The sequence below is a fragment of the Colossoma macropomum genome, unplaced genomic scaffold (genome assembly GCF_904425465.1).
Source record: "Colossoma macropomum unplaced genomic scaffold, Colossoma_macropomum, whole genome shotgun sequence".
Classification (NCBI taxonomy): domain Eukaryota; kingdom Metazoa; phylum Chordata; class Actinopteri; order Characiformes; family Serrasalmidae; genus Colossoma; species Colossoma macropomum.
In genome coordinates this window covers 15,359,025-15,385,945 of record NW_023494798.1, presented here as the reverse complement: position 1 = coordinate 15,385,945, position 26,921 = coordinate 15,359,025, and the positions used below count along the sequence as shown (strand labels likewise).

Below are 26,921 nucleotides of genomic sequence, written 5' to 3'. Positions count from 1 at the left end.
GTAAGGTTTAAGTAACTGCTATATTCATTCTCAAGTTAAGGGTAAGTAGTTAGTAGAATATTAGGTAAACATATATAAACTATCTACCAATCTAAACAAAGCTATGATCTACATCTGCAAATGTCTACAAAGGGCTATTCAAATTTGATTCATAACCCAATTTCAAGACAACTATATGAGGTAACAGAGACTGATTTTTAGAAATGTATGCCTTGCCTCAACGCAGCAGTTCCCGTCCAGCAGTATATCTCCTTTTTTCTCAGCCAGGTCTTCACTCACATAGTATGAGATGGAACTGGGCCGGAGCAGAAACCACCGCTCGGTCCAGTTCTTCCGTTTGTGGCCTTTTTTCATCATATAACCCTGTAAAATCGAGATGAAAAAGAACTTTGTCATCTCAATCAAATATGCAGTGGAACAAAACAGCGTTCCACCATGACCTCATGCTACATCACTACAAAGTAAAGTCAGAAAGACAAACACTACATATAGCACAATTAAACACAATCAATACAACAGCCCTTGTCTCAAGGCCCAACAATAAATACAACACAATACAAAAAAACATGCAAAACAAGACAGCATGACACAGAGTTTTGTATAAGAATGTGAACTGCACAGAGAGAGCAGTCCTGAGTTGATTATCTGTGCAAATGACAGTTCAAAGAATGACACTGTCGTGTAGTAAAAGAGAACTAAACATGATTTTTCAAAATGTAACTGTAAAGCTGTACACAAAGTCATTCAGAGTGGTTTGATGTGAAATGCTCCGTCCTAGAGAAACTTTACAAGTCAGAATAGTTCACAATAGTGGTGCCACATCCAGAGTATTTAATGCCTAACAAAGCACATTACACAGTATGTGGTCCGATGCCTGAGACCTAGTTTTTCATCTTTTTAAATCTTTCCTCAGTAAACAGATACATGCAGCATATTCTAAGGCAAAATAGTGTCCATAGAAAACTTATTTTTCCAGTTTAACACTATTATACCATAATCAACATTACATTACAAAAGTACAAAAAAATGACTTTTAATGTTTTGGCTGACCAACATTGTATTTTGTAAAACAAAATTTGAATTTGATGCCAGTAACACACTCAAAAAAGTTGGGATGGGGCAAAATAAGAGTGCAAAGTTTATAGAACATTCAAGTTACACCATTTTGAAACATTCCACAATAAGCAGGTGAATATGAAAGAAGAATCAACCAAAGGCTCAGTCTTTGCCATCAAAGATGGGTCATGGCTCACCACTTTGTGCCAAACTTCAGAGAGAATTATCAACCAGTTCAAACAGAACATTTCTCAGTGCAAGACTGCAAAGAATTTAGGTCTTTCACCATCTATTGTACATAATACTGTGAAAAGATTCAGGAAATCCAGAGACATCTTAGTCTGTGTAGAGCAAGGCTGGAAACTCAGACGGCACTGCATGAGAAACTGTCATGTTACTGTGTTAAATATAGCCACATGGGCTCAGGAGTACTTCGGAAAAGCGCTGTCACTTAACACAGTCTGCTGCTGCATCAAGAAATCTAACTTGACACTCTATTATGTAAGAAAGCCACACATTAATTCTACACAGAAACACCGCAAGTCAACTCATACGTTCAGAAAGCACCAGTGCATCAGTAACCACAGCAGGCGCCACTTGCAATGTGTGAAAATACCACTGAATATTGGGAATTTAGAGAGACATATGTTTCCATCAAGACACATATTTTTAAGGGAAGTACACAGTTATTTCGGCAAGACAAGGCCAGGCCTCATTCTGCATGTGCTACAGCAGCATGGCTTCATAGACATAGAGTGCGTGTGCTTGACTGGCCTGCCTGCAGTCCAGATCTGTCTCTTGATGAAAATGTATGGCGGATCATGAAGAGGAGAATCAGACAACGACGACCACAAACTGTTGTCAAAAATACCACTTGCAAAACTGCAACAAGCTGTCAGTTTCCAAATGATTAAAAAATGTAATTAAAAGGAAAAGTGATGTAATACAGTGCTAAACATGCCCCTGCTGTGTCCCAACTTGTTTGAGCATTTTGCAGGCATCAAATTCTAAATTTGCTTATTACAAAACACAATTAAGTTGGTCAGTGAAAACACTGGAGATTTTTTTCTTTGTACTTTTGTGCATAACGGTTTAACAGAATTACCAGATTACAGATACTTGTTTTTACTGCATTTGTCCCAACTTTTATTTTATAAGTCAAAATAAGTCAACAATGTCTGTGTTTGTATATGTAAACACACACACACACACACACACACACACAAACATGTGCAGACATTGTGATACCTGGTTCCTATCAACACCACTACTTTAACTTCCTCTACAATGCACCATTTCACATCAAAACAATCTTACACCTCAACAACTGAATAAAATTAAAAATTGTATTTTGTAATTGTATTGTATAAATAATTGTAATTAATTTTAAACATCAATGGAATTTCCCTGTGAGGGTGCATGTTGGACAATGTTCGTTAAGTGAGGGAGCCACATGTGTACATGTAAAAATAGAGTACAGAATTATTCATGGCTTCCTATGTGAAAGTGACAGTCATTTATAGCTGGTAAAGGGCATGGAATTAATTTCATGCTCAGTGACCGCTTTCCTGTTCAGTATTCTCTGTCTGTGGTAGCACATCTGGCCTTGGCAATAGTCTCCTTCCCCCCCCGCCCTTCCCTTCTCCCAGCCCCTCCCCTATGCATACTGATTCAAACCCAAAACAGAAAACAACACTGCCATCAGTGAGCTCCATTGATGCCACCTGCATTTTCAGAAACATGAATTCATTCTGGCTGCTACAAACTCACAAATGTCACAGTCACATAGCAGACAGTACACAGCCACTACACAGCCAGTGTGACAATGCGTGTTAATCATACAGCACAACAAATGAATATTTTATGCTAACCAAGACGTTATTGTTATGCGCTACATAAGGACTCTTTTTGTGAACATGAGGAACTGTGGCTAATTTCAGGTATTTACAGTTTGTATGTTTTTTCCAATCACTAAATGAGTTGTTTCCCTTTTTCCTTTTTTATGCAGCACTAAGTTGCATCAGAAAACATTCAACATTAGCAAAAAGAACAGTTTTAGTTGGATTAAACTGAAGTGATTTTAGTGAAGTGATTATATAATAGACAGAAGTAGACTTACAGTACAGGCCACACTAACTTTGTAAAAAATAAACATGAAATGTTATAAACATGATATGTTTTTCAGGAGATAACAGACAGTAATATGTTTATTAACACAAAACAAAACAATTTGGCTAACTGTCTGCAGCAGCAGTGTCCAACTAACTTAATTTGTTTTTGCTCCTGGTAGTTCTCCTGCTGAACCTAAACCCCCTGTCAAAAGGTTTAAAATGTTTTAATATTTGTTTATTTAATAGTACAGGTATGCCACATTTACCAATGTTATATTCAAGAAATATATACAGTGGTGTGAAAAAGTGTTTGCCCCCTTCCTGATTTCTTATTCTTTTGCATGTTTGCCACACTCAAATGTTTCAGATCACCAAACAAATTTAAATATTAGACAAAGATAACACAAGTAAACACAAAATGCAGTTTATAAATGAAGGTCTTTATTATTAAGGGAAAAAGAAATCCAAACCTACAGGGCCCTGTGTGAAAAAGCGATTGCCCCCTAAACCTAATAACTGGTTGGGCCACCCTTAGCAGCAACAACTGCAATCAAGCGTTTGCGATAACTGGCAATGAGTCTTTTACAGCGCTGTGGAGGAATTTCGGCCCACTCATCTTTGCAGAATTGTTGTAATTCAGCCACATTGGAGGGTTTCTGAGCATGAACCGCCTTTTTAAGATCATGCCACAGCATCTCAATCAGATTCAGGTCAGGACTTTGACTAGGCCACTCCAAAGTCTTAATTTTGTTTTTCTTAAGCCATTCAGAGATGGACTTGCTGGTGTGTTTTGGATCATTGTCCTGCCACAGAACCCAAGTCTGCTTCAGCTTGAGGTCACAAACAGATGGTCGGACATTCTCCTTCAGCATTTTTTGGTAGACAGCAGAATTCATGGTTCCATTTACCACATTAAGTCTCCCAGGTCCTGAAGCAGCAAAACCGTCCCAGACCATCACACTGCCACCACCATATTTTACTGTAGGTATGATGTTCCTTTTCTGAAATGCTGTGTTACTGCTATGCCAGATGTAATGGGACATACACCTTCTAAAAAGTTCTCCTTTTGTCTCATCAGTCCACAGAGTATTCTCCCAAAAGTCTTGAGGATCATCAAGATGTTTTCTGGCAAAACTGAGACGAGCCTTTATGTTCTTTTTGCTCAGCAGTGGTTTTCATCTTGGAACTCTGCCATGCAGGCCATTTTTGCCCAGTCTCTTTCTTATGGTGGAGTCATGAACACTGACCTTAGCTGAGGCAAGTGAGGCCTGCAGTTCTTTGGATGTTGTTGTGGGGTCTTTTGTGACCTCTTGGATGAGTCGTCGCTGCGCTCTTGGGGTAATTTTCGTCGGCCGGCCACTCCTGGGAAGGTTCACCACTGTTCCGTGTTTTCGCCATTTGTGGATAATGGCTCTCACTGTGGTTCGCTGGAGCCCCAAAGCTTTAGAAATGGTTTTATAACCTTTTTCCAGACTGATAGATCTCAATTACTTTGTTTTTCACTGGTTCCTGAATTTCTTTGGATCGCAGCATGATGTCTAGCTTTTGAGGATCTTTTGGTCTACTTCACTTTGTCAGGCAGGTCCTTTTTAAGTTACTTCTTGATTGAGAACAGGTGTGGCAGTAGTCAGGCCTGGGTGTGGCTATGGAAATTGAACTCAGCTTTCCAAAGATGTGATAAACCAAATTTTTTATCACATCTTTATAAAAAGATAAAAAAAGGCAATCACTTTTTCACACAGGGCCCTGTAGGTTTGGATTTCTTTTTCCCTTAAAAATAAAGATCTTCATTTATAAACTGCATTTTGTGTTTACTTGTGTTATCTTTGTCTAATATTTAAATTTGTTTGGTGATCTGAAACATTTGAGTGTGACAAACATGCAAAAGAATAAGAAATCAGGAAGGGGGCAAACACTTTTTCACACCACTGTATAAATGAATGCTGTTTAATAGTAGATAAACTGTCCAAGCTATTGCCTGCTCAGAACTGTGTTTGTGTATCAACAAGCGAAATGATTGACAGTAACATCTCCCAGGCAACGTAAACAATCCAGTTCCAGTGACACTGGTGAGCAGAGATGGTGGTTCAGCCCTATAAGTTTGTGTACACATTCAAAAGCCCCCCTTGTAGAAAAACAGACCACTTCATTCTTCTCTACTGGCCTTTGAGTGATGAACAAAAAATTCAATACAGAGAATAAGCTGTCTAATGGTCATTTTAGAGACCCAATTACATTTTACAGCTATTGTTTGAGAACTCAAGCTGTCTTATGACAGGGTAGATCATGGACATATCGTGTCTGATGTTTGAATGCTCAGCAGCTCTAACGTATATCTATCATCTATAGGTAGCTATCTGACTGCAGGGCCGTGCTCCACAAATTGAGGTCACGCAAGCTTCCATTGTGAGTCGGCACAAAAATTTCTCATGTGCCTTACTGTGCACCACACCTGTAAAGTACAATTGTGGTTAAACACTGTGAGCCTTGATGTTAATGAGGTGGTTAACGTACTATTTTATTTATACAGTTAAGGTACAGTTAAGTTCTCGTAAGTTAATTACTTATAGTAGGATCCTGCAGAACATTAGCAGTGTCTAGCTACGCTACCAAGAACGGTGTAATAAACCTTCGTAACAAGCACTGTAAAATGCTCTACTTGCTGGGAGTTTTAGTTGGGACTCAGAGCAGTGGGAGAGCAGTCACTTTATATGAGGAAAACACGAGTAGCTAACTCTGATTGGTACTTTGGCAGATCTGACATCACCTACGCCAAATTTAGTCCCGCCCAAGTCAATCTGAACAGAAGGCGGCAACATTTAAAAATCTCTCAACAGAAAAGACCAACAGCATTCTTTCACTGCAAGCTCAAAGAAAAAACATCCATCCAAACTATGGATATGAATCAATTGACATCACTTTTTTTGCCCGCCGCCATATTGTTGACATACCACCAGCCAGCGCGGCGATGACGGCAACAACAGTGGAGCTTAAGAGCCACGATTTGTACACTGTTACTTAATAAAGCATCCTGACAGATAAAATATAGCCATGGTGTGCTGTGTGGTTCACGGTTGTTGTAATAACAGAATAACGAAAATCAAACGCAATACGTCCCAGCTACCAAGCGCTGTGAGGGGAAAGAAGCTGAAGAGCTGAGCCAGGAGAAATCTTTGCATAGTGAGAATAAACAGGAAAAACTTTCAATCTTCCCACCAAGTTTGCTCTCATCATTATGTTAAGTGAAGGATGAATTCTATAATGCATATAGACTTATGCTATCTAAATATTTATGTCTCACTTAGATCTTATGCCTTAGTTAGACATTGAATGCAGTTAACAGCAGAACATTAGCAGCGCTCAAGCAACTTAAGCTAACACTGATTAACCCCAACATAGATACGTAGCTATTACTCACTCCTGCAATCACAACACCATTTGATGGTGTCACGCTAGTAATAGTACAAATAAAAAAGAATAGCTGTCCCTTCCACAGACTAAATAACAGACTAGAATTCTAGCATCATGTATGCATTTATACTGCAGTATGTAGGCTGATACTGTATTTATATACAATTATAGATGGGAAATAACATTTAATCAGGACTCAAAAATAACATCGATTTAGTGCAGATCAACACGTCCGATCAAACTGACTCTTTCTTGATCTCGCGATTTGGAAGCCACAGCTGGCACGGACTGTTCATACACATTATGCTGACGGAATGTCAACAATATGGCCGTGTGACAGTTCTTCCAGGTTTTGCAAACACTAATAGAAGAAAATCATGAAAATGAGTAGACAGGGGCTTTAATAGATGTGTTAAATCAGGTAAATAATTCAAAATGAGTCATTGTAAAGAGCTTATCAATGAAGACTGCAGTCAAGGTAGAAGAGATCTTGCTAGCAGTGCTCAGTCAGGGCTCAGGCACACACATTTGAGGCGGCCTTAGTAGACTGTACCGACACACTATGGCGTACTCACAGCAAATTCTTACTTTAAAAACAGTACATTGACATGTACTCTTGTGCTGCAGCATTGTGCTATTCATAGCTGTTTTTGAGGTGCACGTGATGGATTGTGGGTGATGGAAAGGTTTTTGAAGGATATACCCTTTTAGTTTCTCTGAAACTAAGGACGCATTTCTTTTTTGTATTTCAAGTATAAGACTGGTGACAGCAGTGGCATGTCCACTTATCAGCACACACACACCACTTTTCTGTGTGAGTCAGTGGAACTAAAAGAAAACAGTTAAAAATAGGTGCTGCGGTTGTTAACCTGAGGTTAACCTGGATCATATGAGCGTTCTTTTTGCTTTACATTAGTTTGACCTGCAAGTGGCTTAATTTTGAGTCTGTGTTTCTGAATGTTTATTAGAACAAAAGCAATACTGTTGTTTACAGAGTGTGCAGTTGTGGATTTCTTGCCTTATTATTCAGTTCACTAAGTTAAAGCCCATCTATTCCAGACAAGGTAGCTATTACTGGAGTTCTGTGACTGCAGTGACCAACTTGCAAAGTAACCGAGCACATTCAGTTTGTTGAGGGAACTGTTGGAAATGCTGACTGTGGTGTTATTTCTGACTGTCAGGTAAAGGGGGTTGTTGTGGAGTTTGACATAAAAACTTAAAAACTGCTAAAAAAAAAAAGAAAAAAAATCTCTTATCTGGAAATCAATTAAAGAAGTAAATGATAAATATAAAGCTGAATAACATTTCCTCTTTTCTTAGGCATGAGGAAGTAACAGGTTTTGATTATTATTATTAGTACTAAGGTCACTGAATAACTGTCACTGCGTAACTAGTATTTTAATTGTATCTTTGAATATCAAACTTATGTTACTTGTTGTATATTACTATATGTTATGTAATTAACAAAAAACATGTTGTTATCATTATAAACTGTATTACTTTAAGCCCTCACTTCTAATTTTTCTGTAAAAATACTGCTTGTTTTAACTTGTGTATTCACTAATCATTTATGTGGTTCATCTACAATGGTCCAAAACATTTCAGTTTCTTTTGTGCATTAATAATTCTTCTACTTTGAAAATGTTTTTAATTGTGATGCACAATAAACAATTTGACTGCAGCCTGAATGTTTTTGCTTTATGTTCTGTTTAAGGGATTCTGCACTGGTGAAAATGAATGTATGCAAAACAAAGCATTATGATCATACTGTACCCAGGTAAGCTGGGTTTAGAAACCCACCTCTCGCTTAAGTAAAGCCCAATGCACATCCCAGAAAGGGCCCATGTATAACATAATTTAGGATAAAATCATTTATCATCTGTTTATAACGTTAAATAGTGAAACAGTCTCTCTCATACCCAAGTGGCTTGTTTCTCATGTGTGTACGTGTATGAAGGCACACTGAATGGGTTGACACCTATACTTCAGGGACATACATGACCGTTTTTCTGTGTCTAATGGATGTTTTTTAAATTTGCGCTCAACTGCAATGCACATGTGCTGATGATGTAGCACCACACAAACCCAGTGGTGAGTGAAGCTGTAATGTGTGGCCCAGCCTCACAGTGACTGAAGTGCAAAAAAGGGCACTTACATTAAGATCCTACAAAACTGCACATCAACAGAATGTTTTGGAAAAACTCCTTTGGTTAATCATATAATGCAAGCATGCATTACTGCCTTTTAATCTACCGATCCCCTCTAATATATTTATTAATTTTTTTTTGTGTCAAATTACCATTTTAAGCAAACATGTGAATAGGTCACCTTTTATTGTTTCTCTAATGAAACTAATCAATTATTAGCCATGAATTCCATTCTGAATGTGCTTTTGTTACGTTCATCATGGGCAAACACACATCCTAGCTACTCTTGTGGCAGATGTTAATGAATTAAAGGGACCACCAAAGTCTACGACTGTATTGCTGACAATACGGTATGTAAGATAGGGTTTCAACAAAATCTAGCAGTTTCACCAATAAAACCTGTAATGCGCAACTACATGCTGCCTCAGAGTGAAGTACATGAGCTGTTGAGACCTGTTTGAGCACATCCAGAATGAGCTCCTGGAAGACCTCGTTGATGCCCATGGAGAGGGTCTGGCGGTCCATGCCCTTGCTGAAGTGGCCCATGCCCACCAGCTCGATCAGCTCCCACACAGTCAGGCACTGCTGTTTGCTGCTCAGCTGCCCTTTGTAGTCCTCAAACTTCTCCTCGATCCAGCTGCCTCCCATCGCTTCTGTCAGCTTGCGCAAGAAGTATTCAATCTGAAAGACAAAGGATGAAGATTAAACACGAGACAGCACTGTTGTGTTGGAAGCTATTGCAAAACATTCTTTAATCTATCATCATTTCTTATCATACGCTGCCATACTTTGCAATATTTGATACAGCTTTTATGTTACTTGTTATATTGCGTGTTGCATTACTTCTATTAATTTAAAAAAATATTATTATCAAAGATTTTTTGGCTAAAAAGAAGTAATGCTTTTTAATATTTCTTTGATATGTGAGATATCAATAAATTGACCTTTCAACTAATTCTATTAACTGTCAATACTGTAGATACAATCTGGAAGAGATGCATTCACATAACACAGTTACAAGTCTTTCAGAATACATTGTTCCCTGACTGAAGTAATGGCAACACATTGGACAGCCACACAGTATTCTCTGGTATGTGTTACAGGAAGCTGAGTAGTTCCTTGTTTGACAGAACCATTGAGCAATACAACAGTATGAAGCATATTTAGTTAATAAGCAAGAGACCCATGTAGTTACTACAATTCACATGAGAGTTTATCTAAACAGACATGTTTCTGTGATCATAACCAAAAAAAACACACTGTTCTTTCCAGAGGCAGTCAGTGAGGAGAAAGAGTAGGCACCTCTTCCTTTTCTGATGCAACTGAAGACATGAGAGAAGGTGAGCTCACCAGTGTACATAGCTAATAAATGTTCCAACCACTTTTTTGCACTTTTCGAGCAGTTTCAAGGAAAAATTACAGCAATTATATCTTTTTTTAGTTTTTTTCCTTTGAATTTCCCTCTAATTTCATTGACTGCTTTAAACATAGATCAACTTTATAAGATTGATTATTCAAAGCACATTTTTCTTATTGTCAGCTGTTTAACCCTTGAATGTATACCAACCAACCTCATAAAAAAATACAACTACATTTAATAAATACATTTTTTTCCTTTCATTTATTTTCTTTGGAGAGCCCAAATTTTGGTGCTACACCCTGAATATCGTCACTGCTGGATCAAAACCCTTTTTTCCATTTTTCACATCTGTTAAATGGCAGTTACCCTTTACAGTGTGTCAAAATTGTGTCATTATGAAAAGAAATAGTCCAAAATGATTTAGAATAAGATCTTGTTCCATTAACCTCCATTCAAGGTTAATGATGTTATTTCCTTCTCCTGTAAAGTTTTTTGGACAAGGTTTTGTCCCAACAGCAATAATTTATGTTAACAATTCACTTAACCTATGGACAAGAATTTGTATGAAAAAATAGGCCTGGAGTGATGGAGATCATAATTCGCAATGCAAGAAAAATAAGGAGTGCCTGAAAATGTGCCTTATGTTAATATGTTAATTTTCCATTTTCAGTTTATTAGGGATCTTAGCATTATAAAAGCTAACACACTAGCCAAAAGCTAAAATGCTAGTTATGATGCAACAGTAAGCTGTGATGCAATTCAAGACAGTACAATATGTTGCATTGTTACATCCTGAAATATTTGACTCATATTTGATTAGCTATAAATACATGCAAGAAAAAATGGTTATTGAATTTAATGGATACTGTTAGGATGTCAATGACTGCTCTTATTTGTAAATGCAGTGGAGTTTAAATCTGCTAAACAGCTGCTGTGTTGGAAACTATTTTAATCCATCATGTAACAATCTATGATGGAACACGTCTGACCTCTTCTGTAACGATGATCAAGGGATACCGGTCCTCCGACAGGAAGTTGAAAATGCACCAGATCTTAAAGGCATCTTCATCAGAAATGAGCAGGTGGTTTCTGTTGAGGTTTTTTCTGGCACACAGAGTCCAGCACATCCTGTTGAAGTCCACTCGATCAAAGTTGTCCTGGACCTGCGGAAGCAAAAAAACACAGGCAGTGATTCATTAGCTTAACACGCTAACATCTGGTTCTCTTTGATTCTGAAAGATTCGTAAATCAAAATTAACTCAATTTCCCAAATATCTGTCACATGGAACAGAAAGGAGGGGCTGGTACAAACACTGCTGCATGCTTTCTTCTAGCACTGAACTGGCGTTCCCAGGGATACCTCTGGAACGCTTCAACCAAAGTCGCTGATAATGGGGGCCTAACTGACTAAACCCTCTACTGGGAAACAGCTCAGCATTACAGCCAGGCAAATGTTCTCTCAATCGTCCTGCACTACATTCAAACAGTCCACTCCATCAATACTGACAGCTAACAAACATTTATAGTTAAGAGGCTTATTCATATTCACAAAACACTGGCTCCTCAGAATTAATCTAACTCGAAGGCACTTAGAAACACATCACAGCCAGACCTAAAGTCAGCATTATAATAAAAATGCTGAAGTAGTCATGACTATTTCCCCACCATCAGCTCATACATGCAACAGCTCAGCTGTGCTACCATTGCAGTTACTGCTGACAAGAATTAAGAATTAAGCTGAGACCTAACTTGAGTAATCAGAGGAGGTTTTAACGCTAAAGCTGTTGACACAAGTTTGTTTGCTTAGTTCACAGATTCCCAAACCCAGTCCTCAACAACTCCAATCAATAGCCAAGCTAACATTCTCACAAACACCCTGCTGTTCCATTTGCTCATTCCAGCTCCTGACACATTCCTGCCAGGCTAACTGCCAGTTAACTGCAATAAACTACAAATTAAAATAGGAACCCTCTGGCTCTCCATGTACAGTGCTCCAAAGTAGTTTTGGGACACTTCTATCACCATTTATTTTTAGAATTATTTAATTTGTGAATGTATTGTGGAAATTGTGCTTCAAAAGTGCATAATTTCAGCTATATTACGACTTATCACTCAATACCATCTGTATTTTTTGAGTCCAACTGCAAAATAGCAAGCTAGTAAATATTCACCTAACCCCAACCCCCCCCTTCCATGCATACATGTTCAAACCAGAGATCTCCAGAGAATTAACTGACATTCTGAAAGATACAGATACACTTGAAATTCCTAAATCAAGAGTGAAAATGTGCTAAAGTTGTAGAAAGAGACAGGATGTGTTCAAAACCTGTCACACAATGGCCCTCCAAAACAGGGCATCCAACAAACCTAGCTGAGCTTCAAATGTGCAAACTCGTACACTCCATGCCTAAAAGACTACAAGCTGCTATCCAAATGAAAGGATATGCATTTTTGCCTTAATTAAGTTTTCAGTTAATTACCGGTTTTTGTTTTGGTTAGTAAAAGTGATGGTTGTTAAAACTGTTCTGATGGACATGAATGAAAAAATTATACATTTATTTTGGAAAGTAATAAAAAAACAAGATAAAATTTGTACTCAGGGAATGTCCCAAGACTACTTCTGAACACTGTATATGACATCTAAAGCTGCATTCAGACAGCAAGGGGAAATCAAAACAAACCTGTCTTTTATTTATTTGGTGTTGTTGTTGTTTGATGTGAGAGGATCCATAGATTTAGTTGAAATGGCAGTCTCTATACATGAACATGGTCAAAATCAGAAATGAAAAGATGTAACTGCATATGCAAAACTGTTTCTATGCCTCTTATGACAGGATAACAAACTCTGTTTAATGCCATACTACTTACATTTCTATAACCTGAGGTGAGTAGTATCTAGTTCCATTTACTCAGTGATAGGCACAAGTACAATTTTGAGTGATGTATAATTCTCTGTGTTTTTAAATGATAAAACCTCTCTTTATACTCATCCATATGTATAAGGAAGCTAATCTTACCTTTAACTTTAGCTTTTCTGAGTTCATAATCTTTGGAGTTAAATCTCATTCTGCTCTGTCACGCTTTCCAGCATCAGCATTTTATTTTAAATCAAAATGATGCTAAAAAGAGAAGAATGGCACCTAACAAACTTCAGTTCCTATACCAACAGGTGCTCGGTGTGCTAAGACGTCCCACTGCAGTTCTGTATTGAACCAGACACTTTCAGAATTCAACTCAAGTTGTTTTTTATTACTTTTACTTCTACTTCAGTTATTGTTTAACTGAAGTAACGACTTTTGCTTTAGTTTGTTTTTAGGCTACTCTACACACTTCTGTCTACAGTTATACTGCATGCTAAAAGTGTTAAGCAGTGTCGGAAACTTTGATATTATAGCAGAAGAGATTACAATCACAGTGTGAGCACTTCATTCCTCATCAACAAGCACTGAGATTTCACAACTAGAGAATGTGACAAAATGTGTCAGTCATCTCTCACAAACGTTTTACCTTAGAACTGAAAGAAATCTCTGTGACACTGCACTGAAGGGCTGCATTCATAAACCTTTCATGGCAACTGACAAACATTTACGAAAGCCTATTCCAACAGTTGTCAGTAGTCATAAACGTAGCTTTCTTTTTTTCAGTGTTGATGTTATTTCACCTCAGCAAGTGTTATGACAACTTATGTTTGTTGTAATAAGCTTTTATACATTTCTTTAAAGGCAATAGTTCTAGTTACATATATGGAACCATTTCATGCTTAAATTGTCCTTTACATTGTGAAATTGTTCTTCAGATAGATTTAAAATGAGTTATATATGATTCTATTTGGAACCTACAGCCTCAAAAAGGGTCCTGTCACAAAAATACAGGTTCAAGGGTTCTTTAGTAAATAAAATGGTTTTAGAACCATTTGCATGATTAAAGGGTTTTTTGCATTATGAAAGTGTTCTGCAGATTGATGGATAATGTGCTGTAGAAGAGTTCTCTATAGCACCAAAAATGGTTCTTCTACTGTTACAAGCTCGTATTGTAACAATAGCAGAACCCTTTTGGGTGCTACATAGAACCCTTTTCAAAAAGGCTCTATATACAACTATCTACAGCACATTCTCCATCAATCTGAAGAACCCTTAATGATGCAAAGAACACTTTAATCATGCAAAGGGTTCTTTAAGTGTTTATAGTTCTATATAAAACTAATTTCTTCACTAACAAACCTTCGATGAACCATTGTTTTTAAGAGTTTCTTGTTACAAGCTTGACATTGTAACAATAGAAGAACCCTTTTTGGCTATATAGAACCATTTTCAAAAAGGTTCTACATAGAACCATATACAACACATTTTCCATCAATCTGAAGAACCTTATTACCATGCAAAGAACCATAGAAGCAATAAACGGTTCTATATAGAACTCATGGTTCTAAACAGAACCAGTGCCTTTACTAAAGAACCCTTGAAGAACCATATTTTGCAAGAGTGTAGATATCAGTACAGGTTTAGGTCAGTTGTCAAGAATGGCTTAACACTGTCTCAGCCAAAAGTCAGCAATGGTAATCCTGACTCATTTATATCCGTTAAAGTGGTTGAGGTGGCCTTAAAAGTGAGACAAAATATGTACAGATAGGCCTTGGGAAGTGCTGCCTCAACATAATCCACCGACACGCAGCTCCAGCTGGGAGAGAGTTTGTTTTGAACGAGTAGCTTTTTTCTTTTTTTTCATCTCACACATACACACACATAGACACGAACACCTCCCATCTAGCGCTGTGGGGCCACACAATAGTAGCCTTGTGGAGCCACTGCTGCTGCTGAGCTGCAGAGAAAACTGGTCATTTGCATTCTGTGGAGCTGAGAGCGAGAGAGATTTATAAACAGGCCTTATCGCCGCCGCTGGCCTCACACACACACTCCTCCAAACCTACACGACTCTGAAAACAAAGGCTCCTCATGTAGTGCTATATGCTCTACAGTCGTCTTGGAACCTGACCAACTGAGGTCGTATTTAGAACATCTCAATGGGAGAAATAACATCTGTAAGTACAACTGAAAGAACTATGTAGTATAAACTGTACACAAGACTAAAACTGATATCTAGGTGGTCACTGAGGTCCTGTGTCTACAAAACATGCCAGCTGCACCACAACACCACAATGTTAAAAAGAAAAAAAGTGCTAGTGGTTTTTAAGAGAGCTGCTCTATTTTGGTCCTGCGTTTGTATAGGAGCCTTGCTCTCTTTTGTTCCCCTCTCTGACATCATGGCACTTCATTAACAATGCATTCCAGGATTTGAGAGAGAGCCGTGGAGGCGGAAGAATGACTCTGTTCCACATTTCACCAAAAAAAAAAAGACAGAAGTCCACACCAGGACAACATGCTGATTAAACCAGAGAGTGCCTCATTTACAGTGAGCACAGATTTATTGGAACTTCATGATTCATCTCAAAAACTGACACCCTAAATGGTCCATGCATAAATAGAGATATCTGGCGCTGGCATGTGACGAGCATGTCATACACCATGGATAAGAACACAAGTGAAGCGTTGTGATCTATATTCTCATTGTGGCCTGCACCACAAGAAGCTGACTCAGAGAACAAGAGCTGAGAGAGAGAGAGAGAGATAAAAGTGATGAAGTTGAGAAAGAGAGATAGAGACACTATGCGAGGGAGAGAGCAAACGAGCACAAATAAACTACACAGTGAGAGACCAGACTTGGCTCTTCGTCAAGAGGGTGGGCAAGGAAGGGGAAAGGCGGATCTCAAAGGGCCGAGAGAGGGTGCATGTGTGCTGGGGAGGGTTGCATAGTGAAAAACACCAACACACAATAACGAATGTCCAGTCAGATCATAAACTGAGGACTCACTTATGATAAATGCTTTTCCTGGACACTAGCAACAGACTCAAAACCACTCACGCGTGTTGTGAAATATGCCTCTTCCTTAATCCATTTCCTCTTGCACAAGTACGTAAGAGCCCCAAAAGCCACTTGCAACATTCTCCATCAGCATTCTCAAACTTTTGCGATGCCTGAGTGTATTTCAAAGCCTGCAGCAGTGAGGGGCAGTGTTTTCAGACAGTGTTTGAGCTTGCTCACTAAAGCACATTACCCCTTTCGTTGCCCACAATTCCAGAAAAAGATTCAGTGCCATACATATGTATAGTTTTAACACAAGTTAATGTTACAAGATTTTATTAAGTAATTCTGTCATTAAATGTTACTGTAAAAGGGCAGCGAGTGCTTTCAAACTATGTAAAAAAATAAAAATAAATTTGGAGACAAGGTTTTATTCCTACGGCAATGAAATATATGTGCATTTATTCTTCATATAATCACATTAGGACAGAAAATATCCCGGAATCATGTTGCTGCAAAGCTTGTTTAAAGTGAAGTATTAATGGTGAAACCACAGTGAGCTTCTGTGCACTCTAATACAAAATCTTTCCTGCTTCCTATAATGACAAACAAATGGGCCGAACAAGGGCTGAGGCGGTCCCAAAACTCTTCCGCTGCCAAAACACCCTTTCACTTTTCCATAATGGGGCTTTTGGGAGTGAAACTTCACCAGGCTGACACTTGGAAAGAAGATGGAGATGATGAAAGAGGAGTGTGAGACAGGGCCTCTGTGCACAGGGGTAGGCCTTCAAAACAACAACAAGAGCTACCAGGCCCAAAGAGCTCACCTTGTCCAGGATGAATCTGTTCAGGTAGGGCATGTATCCCTGTGTGGAAACTGGACCTTCATCATCATCTTTGAAGTGCTCCTCCAGAGCCACAGGATCATGTGGGATCTTCATCACAGTACACAGGTTATGGGAAAGCACCTGGAAGGAGGTATTCATACAGATACATTCAATACTGACCAATCATATCCTCGCTATCAGAACAAAACCACGCATCTCCATTTTTTGTGTTTTTTTGTTTGTTTTTTTTACATTACCCTTTTACATTGTTGGAAAAAATATAAGACATATTATTTAATAAAAAGATTTAATAAATAGTGAAATGTCCTATCACTATACTTCAAGACGTTTTATTATGATACATGACTTCAAGCTATTTCTTTTGTCTAACATCTGATAAGTTTGAACAGATGAAGTAGTGCCACATTTTAAAAATGCTATCAAAAAATATGAGTTTAGTTATTTGTATTCAACTTTTTACACACTGTGCAGCATTAAATCAATTAAATCAATTAAACAGGGCTAATTACGATCTCTGTAATGAAACATGCAGTTAGGAAGGGGTTTTTAAGCACTGGTCATATCCACAATATACTCAGAAAAGCCTATTGTGACATATTGGGATGTAATTTTATTACGGTAACAATAAATATTGTGATATTGCTCAGCTCTATTTAATAGTAAAATCTTGTTACATTAACATATTCTGAACGTTATCTTCTTTCTGGAGATATGAGGTTTGATTCTGACAAAGTTGAACTCTGATCAATATGGCCGTGTTCAACAGTAGATATAGGCTACAGGGGAGCGCAGGGAACCACCTAAAGCAGGGCACAATTTAACATGGACTTTTTTATGTTGTCATACAAGGTCAAGCAGTGTGTGCTTCTGGTCACATTACCACATTTCCTAGCCAAGGTCTCCTGAGAAATTTCAGAGCAATTCATCAGCATTTTAAAGAGATCTTGTGTAAATCACAAAATCCAATCTTATACTACTTTAATCATCATCTTGTTGGCGACAACGTAGCACCGTTTTGAAGCATGTGACGAGTACAGCCTCCATACTTTAGGGTAATTGTTATACAGCGTTATAACTAACCAAGCCACCTTTAACACTTAAACAAAGACAAATAAGGTAAATTATGTCTTTTTGTTCCACATGTTTACACAGATTTTAAGATGAAAAAGAGGAAACACCAGAAAACAACTAATTTATTAGTATCTTTCAAATGTTAGTATTTTGATTTTAAATAAGTATATTAATTAAAGTGACATCAATATTGGTAAAGCTGTAGTTATTCAGAAACAAAGTTCCATATTTTACTGATGTGTGATGTTTTTATTTGCTGTCCTTCACTGGACAAAAAATAAATTTGTCATTTTTTGACACAGTTTCAGACACAGAATCTATCAGTTGAGCTGTCTGTCTTACCAATAGATAATATATGATGCTGTATAGTTGGAAAATATATTTGTTTCTTACAACACAGAATTATATTGAATTAAGTTTGTTTGCACTAATTTATCAGACTTTTCTAGCAAGTGTTAAACTGACCCTCTGACTGTTACAATTAACCCCACCCATGGTGTAAATTCTAACACTACACTTCCTGTCATTTTCGGTGGAATTACACATGAATGGTAAGAGCTAGAAACAAAGATCAAGTGGTTGTTTGTGGCAGAGATGAATATGTTGCTTGTATAAAAATATGATTATTCCAACTTACATATTTTTTTAATTATTTCACCAAAAACAAATTGTGTTAGGTTGTGCCCCACTCTCCCCTACATTTCCTTGGCAATGTGTCACCACCGCTGGGGAAATGGAAATACACACTGGTCAATGTTCTTGTGCTGGCACACTTGTGGACATGGTCAGCAGGTTTACACTGCCGTTCAAAAGCTTGGAATCGCTGCTAAAAAGTTTGGAATGAATTAGTTCAATAATATAAAACAATTTGGTTAAAAAACAATCATAATAATATGTTAGTACTGTTGAACTTCACAGGTTTCAAATAATTAGTAGGACAACAGGAAGCTGTAAATAAAATGAAGCAATTTAGGATGTGCCCACAATGATAAACCGGGCTGACAAAACCTGTTAATATGGTAAGCGATTCCAAACTTTTGAACAGTGGTGTAAGAGCAGGAGTCATCAAATCACGTTTTTAACTCAAGACAGACGAAAAAGTGTGACGTTAAAATAAATTAAAAGCAAGCTGGCAGTGGTTTCACCCCTTTTCTGTCATTATAGCTGAGGCAGTCTTTACTCACAGCATCGAAACAAGATATAAACCAGCATCTACAGCCTGTTGGCTATAAAACTCTTTCAAACTTCACGGCTAGACATTAAGGGACATATTCCTAAAACAACATCCCCTTTTAGTCAGGTTGTTGGGGACTTTTACAGTCTATCAGGTCTTGGATAGACCCCACACAGCTTTCTACTGTCAAAAAGGTCTAAAGCCACTGTACCTCTGCAGTGCGCTTAAATAAATAGGCTAAATGCAACATTGAAGTCATCCAAATGAGAGCAGCACACCGCAGCTATTTAGAGGAGAATTTGTTCTCGGTGTTTCGCTGCATCACAACGCTGAAAAACCACACAGGAAAATATCAATAGGCCTTTAGAGACTTTACAGAGCCCGAGTGACACGCACAGCCTCAGACACATTATCATAAAACATTATCCGTTTACTTTTAAATACTGAACATGTTTGAAACGTCCGAGCTACTGGGTGTTTTTAAGCTTTTTAGTGGCTTGAAATCTTTTTCGTCACCACTTCGCACACTACTTCTTTAAAATGATATTAGCCTTTCTTTAAAAAAAATCATCACTTAAAAGTCTGATAAAATGCGCACTTGTTACAGCCACATCGCCAGAGAAGTGAGCTCACACATTTTAAACGCGTGAACGAGCCCTCGCTTGGAGAGGAGAAAGTTCAGTTTGTGTTCTGACAGAAAAAAAAAACAACCTTTAAATCAAATCACGGTACCTTTAGCTGAGATTTCGACACTTTCCCACTTTTGTCCACGTCCAGCGCTGTGAAGGCATGCCATATCGCCTTCAGGAGCTCATCCCTCAGTCCCATGTCGAGCGGCAGCAGCTCCGGACTGTCGACTGTGGCGGTGCTTGTGTTCAGAGAGGAGCTTGTTCTCTCTGAGGGCCAGAGAGGCTGCAGTCACATGACTTCGCACTGAGCTCAGCATTCAGCAGCCAAGCTGATGTGCTAATGGTTTGCCATACTTACACTATATGTCCAAAAGTATCCAGGCACTCCTTTCAGTTACTGTAAAGTCCACCCGTTGCTGACACAGGCGCTTATTTGTGGACACATAGCTTGTATAATCTCCACAAAAAAGCATTCCCAATAGAACGGGCTACTGTGGAGCAGCTGCTCATTAGAACTGCCACCTCAGCCTTGAGAAACTCCTGAACACTTGATCAGTGGTTTCTTTTTTTACTAAATTCAGCGAAAAGGTAGCTCCGCTCATGATGCAGTCTAAGGTAGAGGTGGATCTCAGTTCGGCTACAGGACCCAGTCTTCTCAGTGCTGCAGTGCTGCCTAGTGCCTAAACATATCACCAGCAGTGCACCTTTCCCAAACAGCTGCAGCAAAGGGGTCCAAACCTCCCATTAATTCCCTTGATATGAGAATAAACATTGGAAGAGCACGTTGTCTGAGTATACCATCACGAGGAAAACACGGCTTTCAGACACTGACAACATCCAACAACATAACTGGACTTTATTAAAAGAACATATTTACAAGAAAACAAAACATTGTTCTATGGTTTTACAGGATCGATGAGAGCAGTACCCTAATAATGATGCTGCAGTGGCAAAACAGACAATACAATCATTACCTGTTAACTGATAAGGACATCAAAAAAAGAACAGAAATTGTTCTATTAATGCTACAAATAAGGTTGGAGGATGAAGTAAGAGATGCTTTTAAGGCATGTGTTGTTTTTGCTTCCAGTTTAAGCAATGCAATACATTTTGACACATTGTTATCAATTTAGCTTAATTTGCTGAGTATTTCAAATTGAGCCCAACCCCACGTTCACATGATCAACATTTCAATTTTCCTCTGCGGATTACTTAAAGATACAGAGCCAAAATCAGATGGGTCATCTCTGTAAAAGATACTGGATCACCTCCAAAACAATGCATTTGAGGTGACTGATTGGATAGCAAAAACAAGCAATGATTGAGGTGAAATTTGACCCATGTTAAAATAATGGGATCACGTCTTCCAACCATAACTGGAAACAGACAAACAAGAATAGCAGCAAAGTTTCTGGCAAGGTCCCCATTGCCTCCAAAGTGCTCAATTAAATGGCAATCTACATATAGGGTCCTTTCATTGTTCAACACCAGGCATTTTTCACAGGCAGTAAGGTGCACAAGGTTTAGGTCTGGAACATTCACAAATCAGGGCTTTACTGGGGTTCACAGCTCCTCCACATCTGAGCAACTCCACACACTACAGTTAGAAGTGCAGAGAAACTGTGCAGATCCTCTTCTGTTGAACTTGTAGCAGATATAAAGATAAAATGTGACCACATAAAGGAAGCACTCTATCTTAAGAAATTACTACACTGAAACATTTGAGAGACTGAAATTGTAACTTGAGCATGTAAAAAAAAGTCTATGCCCAATAAAAACTGATGCAAAGAGACGGCTTTCCAAGAGTTTCTGTTCATGTGAAAACGTTGTTGTATCAAAACAGTATAAGCACTAAAAGTTTTGGGACAACCACCCAGTAACTGATAAAACTGCCTCCTTGTGAAATCCATGATACAGCACCATTGCTTCTCTCAGTGGGGACTTCCTTCTTTCATTTAAAAGTTCAGTAAATGGTCAGACTGAGAGAGCGGTTCATCTTTTTCCCAATGAGCCGAGAGCTTCTGGAACCAGACTGGACTGTGGAACGGGTCAGGACTCTGTCTGTGGACAGAACTCTCTCCTCTGCTGCAGCTTTAGCAAGTTGAGCTTTTTTCAGCTCCCTATGATAAACAGAATTTGAATTAGAAGAGTCAGTCAAAATGGAACTTGCATTAAAAAAGAGACAAAGTGCAATAAAAGACTCGTTTATAATTCTTGGGCTTTTGGTTGCTCTAGGACAAGGGAACTGAGGGCCAGATCAAGTACAGTTTGGTGACTTTCTTGTTCAAGCACACCACATTTCATGTGTGTGCTAGAACAGGGATATTACCAAACTGTAATGGATTCAGACTGTCAAACTCTGCAGGAATCCTCCCCTGCAGCACCCCTGCTCTAGAAAGGCTGAGCAAAGAAGAAACTCGACACCTAATGCCAACTAAAACTGAGTAGTTTAAGTGATCGCTCCTGTTTTTCAGGCTTTGAGAATATATGTATAACAACAAAAAAAAAAAACAATCATTAAAATGACCTCATGCAATATTAGCCCCTTGTTTGGCCTAAACAAAAAACAAACTGTTCACAAGGAAACTGCCACTAAACAGTAAATGACACATTAAATAATCAGACATGGGTCCCTGATTAGCTAACGTTTTTAAACCAGTGGCATTTTCACTACTTCACATCAAATCACATACTTTTGGAGGAGGGCATTCTTGAATCTCTCTGCATTCAGTTCCACACGCAGCTGATCAGCATTCATTCTGGAAGCTGTTAGCAAAACAGGGTGCCTGATGAGGTCAGAGGTCGATGGCCTTCGTGTAGGGTCAGGATGGATCATAAGCTGTGAGAAGAAATAAATTTAGTTAACTGAAACAAGGAGAAAATAAATAAATAAATAAATAAATAAATAAATAAATAAATACAACTCAGGATAGCCTGATATTCTAGAACAAAACAATATCCACTGTTTTAATCAGTAGTGACTAATTTTACCTTCAGCAAGCTTAAAAAGTCCTGAGAAAGCACTTGTGGGATATGGGGCAGTGTCCCCTGTCGAATTTGGTGCCATTTCTCCCCATTGCTAGGCAGAGGCTCAGCTCCAGAGGAACTGACAACAGTCAGAGCCAGAGCAAATATGTCCGCCTTTGTCAAGTTAGTATAGTCCTGCAATGGAGAACAACTAAGTCATTATACTGGACAAAACTAGTGTTAATAATCGTAGAAGTTCAAATATCATTAGCATTTTACCTCCTGAAGAACTTCATTAGCCAAGTATCTGCTGTCACCCTCCTCAACTTGGGGATTGGTCACCCTGGTCACATGGCCTAGGTCACCTGAGGAAAAGAGGTTGTCAGTTTCTTTGAAAGGTAACAGAACTGTTTATCTTACAGGAAGTATGGACTCAGTGCCCTTACCTATTTTGTAAACCACACTAGTACTTGGCCCATCTTCATCATCTTCAAACTCCTCAACATTCACTGTAGGTTTCCGTGAAATGAATATGTTGCCTAAAATACACAAAATAAACCTGTGAAATACCTTATAGAGTTTGATATATGTAAAGTTTTGTACTTCTATTTTTCCAGAAACCCCACATGAAAAATTGTATTAATCCTGATAAAAGTACCCTTCAAGAAAGACTCACTTGGCTTAATGTCCATGTGCACAAGTGCCATGGAGTGGATGTACTTGAGCCCACGAGAGACCTGCAGTAGTAGATCCTTCAGCTCCAACTCAGACAGAAAGTGCATGCGTCTGTAGTTCTCAGTGATCACATCCGACAATGTGCCGCCGTTGCAGTACTCGTTCTGGATCAGCATGTGGTCATCCTCAGCCCAGGCAGAATAATACCTCACCACATGAGGGTGCTGCCCCAGAACAGCATGTGCATAGACCTCTCGAAGTGCATTTTGCCTGTTATGGTAGAAATCCAAAGTTACTCAATGAAACACATGATACGTAAACTTTGTTTGTACTAGAAGGTGCCCATAAACAAGCTTTAGTTAAGGGATCACAAGCAGTGGTAATGAATTATAACTCACTCATCCACAGATCCTGCCAAAGGCTTCTTGGAGCGCTTGATGGCATAGATGCATCCATCTAATCTTTTAACACATTTGAAGACGGCACCAAACTGTCCTGAACCAATCTTCTCCAGCTCATGGAATTCTGACGCATACCTGGACATCATGTTACTCTCCATCATTGTAAGTCTCTGTAGAAATTAAATCAAAATTAGATTCAAAACATTTCATTTTTATTGCCTTAAGTGTTTCAGTGTCTCATGTCTGCTTCTATACATGTATGGGGCATAATATCATAAAAAAAAAAAATAATAAAAGTCCAAAGTAACAAAGTCTAAAATGCAAAATGGTTACCTTTGATGGTGGAACAATCTCATCCTCAATCTCAGCATCACTTGCTTCCATGTCCTCTCCACAAGAGCTGTGAATGAAAGATTTCAAAGAGAGGTGTTATATTTCACTGCAAACACTGGAGGGCAGCACAGAGGCCAGAATAAGCACGTGGCCTGCTTTAGGAGCAAACACGAGGGTTTGGTTCCTTGCCAACTTGATGTAGGAGTAGCATCTGTAGTAAACGGATTTAACGAACAGTAGCGCAACCTGTGCGTTACATGATACCTAAAACCAAACCATACAGGAGTATAACTAGACTAAAAGGTTATAAGTCCAAAAGTACTAAGTTCACAACTTCTCAAAGAATGACCAAAAACAAAATACACAAATTAACTCCTGAGTAATAGAGCTTACTCATTCCAGTGTGAGCGTTTCCTGTTGTTCCTTTGTTGCGTTGATGACTGGACGACGACTGAGTCAGGGGTGAAGGGGTTAATGTTGACTAAAGGTGTTTGGTTTCGCCTTCCTTCGAGACTGGCCTTGCCTTTGGAATCCACATTCTTGAAAAGGGCTACTCGTCTGCTCGTAGAAGCCGATGTCCTCGCTCTCGACAGTAAACTCTGTAAAGAATTATCCCAGAGCTGTAAATTATGATCGCACAGTGTGGACAACACATCCTTAATCTAAAATTAGCGTTAGTGTTTCTTGAAATTCGTCAGAAACTATCGCGTTAATGTTTTGGTTTCAGAAGCAAATACGTTATTCCCTTAGGCACTGCACGGATTTAAGCCCAAACACTCAGAAACTCTCAGTCTCTGCTGAATCAATAGCATGATTCATTAGAGCTCCAACACATTACGTAACTGTACAGTTAGAGGACTAACTGGGTCACTGGGCTGTAAAGGCTCCCACCTGGAGAAAAAAAAAAACTAGGCATAACTTTATCTACGTATGGTGTTAGGAAAACACGGACAGAATGAACAAATCTTATCACAAGACGTATTATAAAACAGTCATATAGCAGAGTTAATAAATAAAGAATGCTTTCAAGTTACTATAAAACTGCCCCGTTTTAGTTTAAAAAAAAACAAAAAAAAAAAAACAAACAAAAAAAAAAACACACAACAGACAGTAAACTGCGACAATTCAAAAATAAGACAAATTAATGTTTGTGTATTCAGAGTTCTGCAGCCTTATAAACCAAAATATCATGGTTACCAACCTTTGGGGTGTGTGGCGTATCAAACAGACGGAGCTTTCTGAAAGTTTTATGGGGCGGTGTATCAGGACAGTCCGGAATGGGGGAGCTCGATCCCTCCAGATCATCGTGAATATACGTCCTCTCCGGCGAACTGTCGTAAGTCCGGGGGCTTTTTCTTGGCGATGGAGAGTTTTTCACGCAGAAAGTCGGTTTGAGATGAGACGGAGAACCAAAGCCTTCTTCATCCCAAGACTCCGCATCGTCGTCCTCCCTGGGTCGGCTCAGGGGGCTGCTGTTCAGTTCCTCTTGTCTCTTGTCCGTGCTGCTTCGGTGGAGAACCGGAGAGTCCAACTCCGTAAAACCCGACTCAGCCCCGGTGCTGCTGTTGGCCTCCTCGACACTGTCCTCTTCCCCGTCGCTGTTAGAAAACTGCAACTTCTGGCGAATGGGCCGAAGGTTTGAAGAAAACTCGGCATGTCGCCGACAGCCGAAACTCATTTTGTTGGCAAAATCTCTCGACCTTTTCTGAGTCTTTCAAAAAAATGCGATAAAACGCAAACGGCGAAAAAACTGTGTTACGTTAACTGTGGTAACACACCAGCCAAGAAGGCTGGCAAGTCAGGCACCAAAATGGGAGCAAAACATGTCTGGCAAGCGGTAATTAGCTAACTTTAGCTAATAGGTTTACTGGCTGAAGTGTGAATAGCCGATGTGGCTTGCTGACTCGTAAATAGCTGTTAGCGCGCTAGCCACTCGGCTAGCTACAAAAGTTACTTCCAAAGTCCACAACAATACGAACCCCGTCTCTTCAGCTGTTGACTATCGACAGCGTTGTCCTCGGACACCTCCAACATACACACGACTGGATTAAACTAGCCCTTACCGACTAGTAGACTGCCTTTTCACCACAAAGCAGAAAAGTGGCTAAGTTAGAAAAAAAATGGCTTCTTCGCTGCGTCTCCCAAAACCTAACTACCGTAGTCAGTCCTCTAACGGAGCAAAATCAAATATCCATGAAAACCAAGCCAACGTATCTCGACGAAGAAAGAAAAACTAAGTAATACTCGTTAAAGTATTGGAAATTATGCGGATTAAGACAATTTTGTTTACAAAAGTAGTTTGAATGGGGCGCTACTCCTCCCACCTACAGACAGCGTGCTCAGAACCTTCCCGCGACCGTTGGTCAAATGACTCCGGCTCGACCAATCAGCGGAGAGCTCTCAGTTTGAAAGATGGGCGGTTCTGCGAGGTGACGTCACCGCTGGTCGTTCTCCATCTTGCCGAAAGTCTCCGCTCTACACTGGCGCGAAGGCGCGGCTTTCATCTGCTAATCTGATCTCTCTCGCTTGATCAGAGAACACTGCTTTATCATGGTAATTTAAGGTTTTTCTGGACCTCCACTTCGACATTAATCCACTTAAAGACAGGTTATGGTAAAATGTGTATCCCACATATACGATGAATTAGATGAAGGACGGAGAGCATTTCTGTGTTCAGTCTTAAATAGTAGCTTCGAAGACCTCAGTCTGACTAGTCACTAAGACTGAGTTCATTTTAACATTTAACAGTCGTCCGTTAGCATATTGTTTTCTTTTGTACTTACAAGGGAGGTTTCGCTGGTATATTAGACCTATTCAGATCCTGTATGTATTTGGCCGTTGTAGGCCGTCCAAATTAGCCACATGGTTGTGTTTCTATG

At 39.1% G+C, this 26,921-nt stretch overlaps 2 protein-coding genes across 2 annotated transcripts in view; both read right to left on the bottom strand.

The window, feature by feature from the left end:
* The window catches only part of swap70b (switching B cell complex subunit SWAP70b), a 35,317-nt gene extending 15,393 nt beyond the window's left edge, over positions 1-19,924 (bottom strand). Inside the window, exons 1-5 of the mRNA XM_036585080.1 lie at positions 19,770-19,924; positions 16,772-16,912; positions 11,075-11,248; positions 9,179-9,406; positions 217-363 (exon numbers count right to left, since the gene is read on the bottom strand). Of these exons, the coding sequence (XP_036440973.1) occupies positions 217-363; positions 9,179-9,406; positions 11,075-11,248; positions 16,772-16,912; positions 19,770-19,865 (786 nt within the window). The 5' untranslated portion in view covers positions 19,866-19,924. The remainder of the gene's footprint in view (positions 1-216; positions 364-9,178; positions 9,407-11,074; positions 11,249-16,771; positions 16,913-19,769) is intronic.
* Positions 19,925-20,497: 573 nt separating this feature from the next.
* wee1 (WEE1 G2 checkpoint kinase) lies at positions 20,498-26,428 on the bottom strand. The gene is made up of 10 exons (XM_036584732.1): positions 25,244-26,428; positions 24,436-24,641; positions 24,043-24,109; positions 23,707-23,879; positions 23,310-23,578; positions 23,080-23,172; positions 22,913-22,998; positions 22,658-22,828; positions 22,360-22,505; positions 20,498-21,786 (listed from the first exon to the last, which is right to left on the bottom strand). Exons 1-10 carry the CDS (start codon positions 25,718-25,720, stop codon positions 21,630-21,632), a joined length of 1,845 nt encoding a protein of 614 aa, XP_036440625.1. The 5' UTR covers positions 25,721-26,428; the 3' UTR covers positions 20,498-21,629.
* Positions 26,429-26,921: the final 493 nt, after the last annotated feature.